Here is an 11,124-nt window from a genome sequence, read left to right on the forward strand (position 1 = left end):
TTTTGGATTGAGACAAGTACACACTATAGAGGGATATGCTTTGTTCATATTTCATGTCTGAGGTTTACAACCACTTAAGATGATATTTGCTGAATGAGCCCCTTTTTTGGGGGAAACCAGTACAGTGTAATGACAATGTTTTCATGGGCTTTATTTTTCAGATATAAATGGTATAGACTTGACCCCGGTACAAGACACTCCCATGGCCTCCCGGAAAGAAGACACATATGTTCATTTTAATGTGGAAATTGAAATTCAGAAACACATTGAAAAAATTACAAAAGGTAACGTTTTTTATCTAAAAATGCGATAGAATTGTCATTAAGGCAGCGCCAGTTAAACAGCTACTTATGGAAATTGCAAGATAAAAAGCAACATTTCAAAACTGACACAAAGCTTGGTAATCATTTGCAGCCACTCGCATCTCCTCTCCACTTATGTTTGAGATACAAAGAGAAGTGGAATGTGTGTGTGTGCGTGTGTGTGTGTGTGTGTGTGTGTGTGTGTGTGTGTGTGTGTGTGTGTGTGTGTGTGTGTGTGTGTGTGTATATGTCTATATAGATAGATAGATAGATAGATAGATAGATAGATAGATAGATAGATAGATAGATAGATAGATAGATAGATAGAGATATAGAGATGCCAACTGTCTCAGAATTGCCACGACAGTCCTAATATTACTTCATCCTGGGATCACCCTGATTAGAGTTGCTGTGCATGCCAAGTAACAATGGGGCATTCTTAATGGTGTATGAGGGCCAACCAGTGAGATTCCTGCATAATAAGAGGCAGATTTTGGGAAAGCCCCTTGGGTAAGTGGGTGGGGTCATCTGGTCAATGGGCAAGTGTGAGTCAGGCTGGACGGGGAAGTGTTTCAGTATGGAAATGTATCCCTAAGGCCCGGTACACACGGGCAAACATGTACGATGAAACCGGTCCGTCGGACCGTTTTCACCGTACATGCCTGCCAGAGGGCTTCTGTACGATGGTTGTACTAACCATCGTACAGAAGTCCGCGCGTAAACATTACGCGGAGCGTGTCCGCTGCGATGATGACGCGGCGACGTGGGCGGGCCTGCCATTTAAAGGCTTCCACGCATGCGTCGAAGTCATTCGACGCATGCGAGGGACAGCGGGCGCTCGGACATGTACGGTAGGTCTGTACTGACGACCGTACATGTCCGAGCGGGCAGGATTCCAGCGGACGGTTTTAAAGCACGTCCAGGAATATTTGTCTGCTGGGAAAAGGCCCGGCGGGCAAATGTTTGCTGGAATTCGGCCCGCTCGCGCCTACACACGACCGAACATGTATGCTGAAACTGGTCCGCGGACCAGTTTCAGCATACATGTTTGGTCGTGTGTACGGGACCTTAGAGCTGCACGATTCTGGTCAAAATGAGAATCACGATTCTTTTGCTTAGACTACAGATCACAATTCTCTCACTATTCTCAAACTGAATGATTAATACATCAGAAGCAGTACCGCCGGCAACCACTGGGTGGCGCATGGATACACACTACAGTTGTACAGATCTGCAAGAGAAGCCCAGGCATCCATCCAGCGGCGCAGGCTGCTGACGTCGGTTCCGAAATCGGGCCCATTTGTGTTCCACGCTGGTTACGCGGAACCGGCCGTGAAACAGAACAATCGCGGGCCATTCCGCGGAGAGATCGCGGGCAGGGAGAATCGAGATCGCGATTCTCTCCGCGATTAATCGTGCAGCTCTAATATCCCTTAATTACATCTACTGAAAAATTGAAAATGCCCCATGCTTTTGAATAATAGAAGACCAATCCGCAATCAATGCAATATCCAGTAACTATTTTGCTCCTCCCAGTCGAGCTTATTAATGGGCACTGTGACTATACTGCCGGCAAAGTGCTGTTGCAGCGGCACTTTGCAGGTGGCTTTAACCCTTTGTCTGGCCACTAGCGGGGGGTAAGAGGACCCCACTAGCGGCTGAATAGCACAGCAAAATTGATGGTAAAGTGCAGCTAAAATTAGTTGTAACAGTTTAAAAAGGGCCTTGCAATCAACCCTTTGTATTAAAAGCTATAAAAAAAAAGTGGACTGGCATTCTCCGATATTTTAAAAAGAGAAAATACTAATACATTTCAGATTATTTCTTTTTTTTTTTTTTTTTAACTGCACATGACCCCATTGTGAAGATTTTCCCTCACCTCCTGTCCCTGTGATGCCCATATGAAATGTTGAGGATAAGGGTGTCACCAGGCCAGGAGGACACAGTCTGCAATAAAAACTTTACCAGAACCTTCCCTTTTCCTGACTACTCAAATGTTTTTTTTTTTTGTGTCCTTTGTTGGAGAGATTTACAATTCTTTCCTGTTCTGAAAATAAGGACACAGATGGCAGTAAAAAAGCTGAGAGGCTTTAAATCCCAATTGCATCTTTTGGTCTTTGGTCCAGGCACATGCGTGAGGTGCAGGTCCTGAATGCTGTGTTCTGTGCTCCATTATTATTCTTATTATACTGGGTTTTTATAGGCCAAGCTTTGTGCAGTGCTTTACACTATAAAGGGAGATGGTGCCGTTACAATACAAGAATGGTTGGTAAGGGGGCACCTACTCATGACTGCTTACGATTTTAAAAAGGGGGGACAAGTGGATCTAGGACAGGGGTTGACAAATTTGCTTGGAATCTAGGAGCCAGCTAAAAAAGTTAGGAGCCAGAAAACACACCCCGTCCCGACGAGCTTGCGCGCAGAAGCGAACACACACATACGTGAGCAGCGCCCGCATATGTAAACGGTGTTCAAACGCAATTTTGAAGCTTGACATGTTGGGTATGAATTTACTCGGTGAAACATTATCTTTCATAATATTTAAAAAAATGGGGATAACTTTACTGTTTTATTTTTTAATTTAAAAAAGTGTAATTTTTTTCCCAAAAAAAGTGCGCTTGTAAGACCGCTGCGCAAATACGACGTGACAGAAAGTATTGCAACGATCGCCATTTTATTCTCTAGGGTGTTAGGATAAAAAATATATATAATGTTTGGGGGTTCTAATTAGAGGGAAGAAGATGGCAGTGAAAATAGTGAAAAATTACATTAGAATTGCTGTTTAACTTGTAATGCTTAACTTGTAATACCAACGGCCACCACCAGATGGCGCCAGCTCACATGTGGTGGTAATAACTTGTAATACCAACGGCTCACCACCAGATGGCACCAGCTCACAAAAAAAAAACATTTTATTTTTTTTTGCCCACCTTCCAAGCCAAGTCGCCAGGACACCATTTCTAGTCGCCATGGCGACCTGGCGCCCGAGATTTGTCAAACCCTGATCTAGGAGGATAGGCTTCTTTAGGGATCACCTAAAATCAGACCGAGTAGGAGACGTCCTCTGAAACTTCCTACCCCAATCTGTCTAGCTAAGAGGTTCTGGTGAGCATGTAAGTGGGTGACAAGGGAGCTAGAGAGGAGGAGCAGAAAGGACAGTTTGGGTGATTTGTTGGGTATGTAGATCGGGGCAGAGATGTGGATGGTTCCTGTGAGCCCCAGGGGTTCTCCTTGGCACACAGGAAATGGGTTGCAAGTCCAAGGAGTGTTCCTTCTGATTGATTGCCAGATGTCTCCCCTTCTCAGCCACATTATTCTGAGCACTTGTCATGCATTTTCCTTATGTATGATCTGTTTCCCTTTTGCCTTTTAGGGGCAGCTATTTTCTTTGAGTTCAAGCACTACAAGCCGAAGAAAAGGTTTACAAGCACAAAATGTTTTGCCTTCATGGAGTTGGACGAGATCAAACCGGGACAGATAGTAATAGAACTGTGAGTGATTCTTCATGTGTAGCTTGCATGTGGTCTTCTTCATCACACTGATGAAACTGGATGTCCGGCCAGAACTTTTTGTATTGGTTGTGAATAGAGTGGGGAAGACTTGGACTCCTTGTGTGAGGTTCATACTGCTATCTGGGGCTCTGTTGGAGAGATTTAAGCCTCATACACACGATTGGATTTCCGTCAGACAAAGCGCAGGACTTTTGTCCGAAGGGCATTGGCCGTGACCTTGTTCTGCATACAGACGGCAAAACGTTGTCCGCCAACAAATGCGAAACAACATGGTTTTTCAGCTCTTTAGCGCCACCCTTTGGACAACTTCTGCTAATGTTGTTGCTATGGTTAGCATTGCTTCTGAGCATGCGTGTTTGTACTTTGGATTTTTTTTCGACGTGTGTGTACACACGACCGGATAATCCGACATCACACATTTGTTGTCGGATAGTTTTAAAGCATGCTATCAAACATTTGTTGTCGGAAAATCCGACAACAATTGTCAGATGGAGCATACAGACGGTCGGATTTTTAGAAAAAAAAAAAAAAACTGCCATCACACATTTGTTGTCGGAATCCGATCGCGTGTACGAGGCTTTAAACTCCCGTCCTGCTCACCATATTTTACCAGAATGGAAGTCTAGTGCCCATCCATGGCAACCTACTGCTATCCATATAGTTGTCAGTTCTGGCATGTTTCTTCATTTCCAAACACTTTTGGGGTGTTGTTTCCAAAAAAAAGGGGTAATTTTGGGGTTACATACAATTCTGGCATTTTTATTTTAACAGAAAGTGGTGTTTTTTTTTTTCTTTTGGCTTTGCTGAAAGATAAAGTCCTGCCAGAGAGGAGGAAGTCCTAGGTGTTTGTTTTTCCAATCCAATAAAGCTATTCACATTGGATTTTGCTGGAGTGCTGACAGCACTTTTTTTTTTTTTTACAATTGGGGCATAGTGGAGGTGTTCCAGTACTAAGGGTGGCATAGTGGAGGTGTTCCAGTACTAAGGGTGGCATAGTGGAGGTGTTCCAGTACTAAGGGTGGCATAGTGGAGGTGTTCCAGTACTAAGGGTGGCATAGTGGAGGTGTGCCAGTACTAAGGGTGGCATAGTGGAGGTGTGCCAGTACTAAGGGTGGCATAGTGGAGGTGTGCCAGTACTAAGGGTGGCATAGTGGAGGTGTGCCAGTACTAAGGGTGGCATAGTGGAGGTGTGCCAGTACTAAGGGTGGCATAGTGGAGGTGTTCCAGTACTAAGGGTGGCATAGTGGAGGTGTTCCAGTACTAAGGGTGGCATAGTGGAGGTGTGCCAGTACTAAGGGTGGCATAGTGGAGGTGTTCCAGTACTAAGGGTGGCATAGTGGAGGTGTTCCAGTACTAAGGGTGGCATAGTGGAGGTGTTCCAGTACTAAGGGTGGCATAGTGGAGGTGTTCCAGTACTAAGGGTGGCATAGTGGAGGTGTTCCGGTACTAAGGGTGGCATAGTGGAGGTGTGCCGGTACTAAGGGTGGCATAGTGGAGGTGTGCCGGTACTAAGGGTGGCATAGTGGAGGTGTGCCGGTACTAAGGGTGGCATAGTGGAGGTGTGCCGGTACTAAGGGTGGCATAGTGGAGGTGTGCCGGTACTAAGGGTGGCATAGTGGAGGTGTGCCGGTACTAAGGGTGGCATAGTGGAGGTGTGCCGGTACTAAGGGTGGCATAGTGGAGGTGTGCCGGTACTAAGGGTGGCATAGTGGAGGTGTGCCGGTACTAAGGGTGGCATAGTGGAGGTGTGCCGGTACTAAGGGTGGCATAGTGGAGGTGTGCCGGTACTAAGGGTGGCATAGTGGAGGTGTGCCAGTACTAAGGGTGGCATAGTGGAGGTGTGCCAGTACTAAGGGTGCCGGAGCAGAGTATACCTGTTTGTATGTGATTGAAAATTATATTCCATTTTGTGTAATTTGATATTAAAGTTTCTTTGATCTGATCTGCAGCTACAAGAAGCCAACGGACTTTAAAAGGAAGAAACTGCAGCTGCTAACCAAGAAGCCTCTGTATCTGCACTTACATCAGACGTTGCATAAAGACTGACCCCCTCCAGAGTCTTCCACCGACCCGCGCAGAAGACCCACGTCTCACCGCAGAGAACACCTCCCGGTCTGTGACACGGCCGGACCTGCTGCTGGAAGAGGAACTGACAAGCTGACAGCAAGACGGTTCCGCTGCAGTTCCTGATTTTATACCACAGTAGTAAAACCTGTGTAATCACCCGATCGGCTGTCTAACAATTCCAGGAAGATCGGCGTCCTCACAGACCAGCGCATTGAAGAACTTTTTGTGACCGGTTCACTTCTGTATATAATCGTCTAACACACAATTTATGACTATAACGCTAATTGGATTTTCATACCCACCAAGTCAAGTTCTGGATGGAGGGCAGTGAAGTTAATACAACCGTTTGCTCCATCTGACCTGGAAGAAAATGAAGGATTTAATAATCTTCCAGGTCTGGTTATGGAATAAGAGGGCTTATTTATAAATCATGACTAAAAAAAAAAAAAAAAAAATCTGCCCACAGCAACCAATCATCATCCTTGATTAATTTTCAATTCTGACCTTTAAAATGGCAGCTGATTGGGCGTCATGGGTAAAAGGGTGATATGATTGGGTGTTGTGGGCAATAAGCTAGTTTACCTTTTTAAGTGGAATTCCAGGCTATACCCAATATTAAAAAATGCTCAGTCCCCCCCACCTTCCTAACTGCTATGCTGACCACCCTGTGTAAAGGTTACACAATCTGACTTTTTGACAACAAATGTCCGACGGACCTGTTTGGTTGGACAATCTGACCGTGTGTACGCTCCGTCGGACAAATGTCCGCTGTGCAAACAGACAAACTTTCCTGACAACAAATGTCCGATAGAGGCTTATCCGATCGTGTGTAAACAAGTCCATCAGACAAATACGCATGCTCAGAACCAATGCTAAAGATCAGACAACAATAGCAGAAGTTGCCCACAGGGTGGCGGTAAAGAACCACGTGATTTGGTGAAAGTTGGCTGAAAAAGTCTAGCCGTGTGTATGCATACTAAGTTCACGGCCAACACCCATTTGGAGCAAATCCATGGAAAAGTCTGATCGTGTGTATGAGGCTTTAGAAAGAGAAAGATGTATATACTTGCCTATTTTCAGGCTGGTCATGTGATCCCCTGGGTCAGCCTGTGGTAGCTGCAGGGAAGAGTAGAGAGTACTCAACAATGACTGGCAATACCTGAGTGGTGACATCGCCCATAGGCCCCTATGGCCTATCTTTTGGCGCTCTCTTCACCCAATCCCCCCCCCTTACGCAGGTTATTTAGCATAGGTGATAGGAGGGGAGAAGTGAGCATTTGTAAGGTATGGCCTGGAATTCCACTTTAAGGCCTGAGCTATGTCAATAATTGTTCACCTGCAGCTGATCGATGATAGAACCAATAGATTCCCATCGCTTCAGCTACACAGTAATGTCCTCCTAAGAAATGTCAGCACAAGACGGCACAATGCCTCAAATCCTTAGATGTGGCTGCATTATTGTTTTTTCCTATACAGGCTTTTTTCCTCCTTATTTTCACCTGGTGATCCTGCCAGCAACAAGCAGCCTGTCCCCTCTGTCTGGCTTTCACCACTGTATCTATGGAGGAAACCATGTTTGTCATGCTGCCAGGACTTGAAACATGTCTACATTCGTTCATCTCTCTTGCGTGGATTGAAGGGACTAGTAGTTTACATGAAAGATCACGTTATTTGTGTTTTTCTTTTGAGCCGTGACCAATGCTCTGTATTGCCATCAGGATCAACAGGTGACTTCTGTGCTGAAAATGTGATTGGCCTGAAAACAAGTGCAACCAGCACATCTAAGGACTGATCATTGCTTTGGGATGTAGGTAACATTACATGCTGTGTAGCCATTAGCAATCGGATAAGCATGCCAGAGCAGTGTGTGTAATGGGATGTGGTTTTAGCCACACAATTTGATTTATTTAAAGTATGGCTTGGCACACTTTCCACCCCTCAGGCCCACGCTAGACAAGTAGAGCCATGAAGCAAACCTTTACTCCATTTTTATATTGATTTTGCCGTAAAATAAAATTGATTTGGAAGCACTGCCCATTCATTTTAATGGGCAGGGCGTTTTGGGAGAGCTGTACACAGCGCCCCCAAACTGCCCCAAAGATGCTGCTTACAGGACTTTTCCGAACGTCCCGCAAGCGCCCCGTCCCGGTGTGAAAAGTCACACTGAAGTGAATGCGAGGCAGTTTTCATGTGTTATTTAGAGGCTATTTCTAGCGGTAAGACACCTGAAACCCGCCTCAGTGTGATGGGGGTCTTGCTGAGTGTTGGCTTAGGGCAGTAGTGTAGCTCTGTACACAACCCTTTTAGGATGATCCAATATTGTGTTGGCCCATCTACGCCATGAAATTGCATTAAGGTAATTTTGAATAGTCTGACAGAGCACATTTAAAGGTTGCATTTTGGTGCAGAACACTGCTTACTAGAGCTGCACGATTCTGGTCAAAATGAGAATCACAATTCTTTTGCTTGGACTAAAGATCACGATTCTCTCACAATTCTCAAAAACTGAATGCCAGAACCCCCCCAAATAAATAAACCTGTGATTTATCTGAAAATATGGATATATAAAAAAGAGACCAGTGATATGTCTATAATGTTAGACCATATAACTCCTATGAAAAAAGCAGAATCAAACTTTGATTCTGCTTTTTTCATAGGAGTTATATGGTCTTTTTATACATCAGAAGCAGTACCGCCGGCAACCATTGGGTGGCGCATGGATACACACTACAGTTGTACAGAACTGTGAGAAAGATTAATACATCAGAAGCAGTACCGCCGGCTACCACTGGGTGGCGCATGGATACACACTAGAGTTGTACAGAACTGTGAGAGAAGCCCAGGCATCCATCCAGCGGCGCAGGCTGCTGACGTCGGTTCCGATATCGGCGCCATTTGCGTTCCACGCTGGTAACGTGGAACTGGCGGTGACACAGAAGAATTGCGGGGAGATCGCGGGCGGGGAGAATCGATCGCTATTCTCTCCGATTAATCGTGCAGCTCTACTGCTTACTACGGTCATAGTGTGAAAATGAATGGCCCTGCACTTTGTCATAGTGTGAAGGAGGCTTTAAATCAGATCTTTGAGGAATTTTTAGACCTGATTCACACCTATGCAGGTTGCAGTTTGTATATTGCAGGTGCATTTTGCGTTTTCAATACACACTTTTGATCCATTGAAGTCTATGGAACCACAAATCAGAAAAAAAAATCCCTGGCCCTTTCCATAAAATGCACAGATGTGAACTGCATCCATCGTAAACCATGTTAAATGGACTGTAGTGCGTTTCTGCAAAACTGAAAACGCAGTAATCCAATGCTTGCCTTAAAGGATAAGTTCACCTTTCATAACATGTTCATGAATATTTGGGGTGGTAACATGTTATGAATGCCCCGGCTCTTCTGCTGTGCCAGCTAGCAAGGGATCTTCTCCACCCGCTAGCTGTCAAAATGTTTTTTTAAAAGGTGGCCATGCGGGGCTCCGCCCACCCCGCTGTATTACTTCCTCACAGCATTTGTATAAAGTACAAGAAGGCGATATACTGGCAGGTCTGCAGGAGACCTGCATAGGTGATCTACTGATCGCTGGTGCAATGCGTTAGGCTGGATTCACACCTATGCAGTTTTAGTGCTTTTTGTAGATTTGCACTACAGTCCATTTATCATGGTTTCCTATGGAACACGTTCTGTAGTGCAAAATGCAAAAAGTGTGAATCCAGCCTCATAGGCTCCTGCAACAAAAAATAATAAATGCACATTTTTTTTTTTACCTGCAAAAAATGGGCATTTATTTTTATTTTTTTCCGAAAAGGTGAACTTATATTTTAAACTAGCCATACATTAATCTTTTTTTTGTTTAACCAGGGGTTAAATGGGGAATAAAAAATGACCCAAATACTCCTGCTGTGCTATTGTGTTCTGATAGAGGAGAGCCTTCCCCACTGTCAAAATACATGGTACCGGTCATTCAGGAAAAACCCAACAGGCTGGTTGTACAGAAGTCAATCGGTAAATCGACTTCTGTACAACCCGTCTGCCCATAAATGGATCAAAATTCGGCTGGTCCCTGCTGAACCGGTTGCATTTTAATCCATGTGTGCCTTAAATGGGTCCTACATTTCTGGAGTTAGGATCACTTGCCCTGCACTACCCGCAATAGGGTGCTAATGCCAGCAGACTTCAGCGACATGGAATGAGTGTTTGGTGCCCATGGCAAAGGGCTACTGTGAGTCTCTAACCTCCCTTAAAGCCCCCATGTCCTAATAAAAAGGTCCAAACCCAGTTTAGAAGGAATTCCTTCCTGACAAAGATGGAATTTGGTATTTTTCTGGTTTGTACTACTTTCATTGCCCTCCACCTAACTTTGGCTGGAGTCTTTACCTAAACATGCACTGCATAGAAAAAAAAAAGTCTAAAAAGATATTTACACACCAATAAATACCATAATAGTGCGCATTCCAGACCATTTTAACGCCTTTCTCTTCACTTTCTTAAAAAAAAATGATCAAGGGTGTGTACATTTTTATTTTATTTTTTCACCAACTCCTAAATCTGCCTCAAACTTTTTATTGTACCGCTGATTACATACTATAGAAATTATTTTACCAGACTTTATTTTGTATATTTTTTCATCTTTGGTTCCCAGTAATGCCCACTACAACCCAAATGTGAGGTTTGTATTTGGGTAGGGACTGGTTCATTGAAATATGCAACAGTTTCTCATATCTCTTGGAGGACCCCAATGCTCCTCCTTTCCCGCTGCCCACCAGGCTGGTGCCACCTTAACATAGAGGCCCAAATCAGGTGTGCTCCCTTTACAATGGTGGGGTGAAATGGAAACTCCTGACTAAGATATTTTACATAAATGTTCCCTTCCCTAGATTTATTTTTTTTGTATTGTACGATCTGCTGCCAAGTTGAATCACATCAGATTCAACTTGGCAGCAGACCTTACAATACAAAAAAAAAAAACAGTTTTGGATTGGCATTGCTAATTGTACCCTCTAGCACAATATGGCTGCCTGAATGACAGGTACACTTTAATACAGGAATCAGTTTACTGGTAAAACTGATGGTTTGGGAAAGAATTATCCTCCGTGTAATTAAATGTTTCATATTCGAATTTGTAATGAATAGCTTAATCCGTGAATTTTTTTTATTATACGTTTTGCATATTGTTTTTCTATTGAACATTGCGTTGTTTGATCACCAGAGGTGCGTCGTGTCCTGATTTTTGTGTAATC

At 44.2% G+C, this 11,124-nt stretch overlaps 1 protein-coding gene across 2 annotated transcripts in view; it reads left to right on the forward strand.

Moving 5' to 3' along the window:
* The window catches only part of AIDA (axin interactor, dorsalization associated), a 48,346-nt gene extending 41,995 nt beyond the window's left edge, over positions 1–6,351 (forward strand). For both annotated transcript variants that reach the window (XM_040351404.1, XM_040351405.1), the window contains 3 exons: positions 162–284; positions 3,676–3,793; positions 5,764–6,351. In XM_040351404.1, coding sequence (XP_040207338.1) covers positions 162–284; positions 3,676–3,793; positions 5,764–5,860 — 338 coding nt within the window. In that variant the 3' untranslated portion in view covers positions 5,861–6,351. The remainder of the gene's footprint in view (positions 1–161; positions 285–3,675; positions 3,794–5,763) is intronic.
* The last annotated feature ends 4,773 nt before the right edge of the window (positions 6,352–11,124 follow it).

Source organism: Rana temporaria, chromosome 4 (assembly GCF_905171775.1).
Source record: "Rana temporaria chromosome 4, aRanTem1.1, whole genome shotgun sequence".
In the NCBI taxonomy this organism is placed as follows: domain Eukaryota; kingdom Metazoa; phylum Chordata; class Amphibia; order Anura; family Ranidae; genus Rana; species Rana temporaria.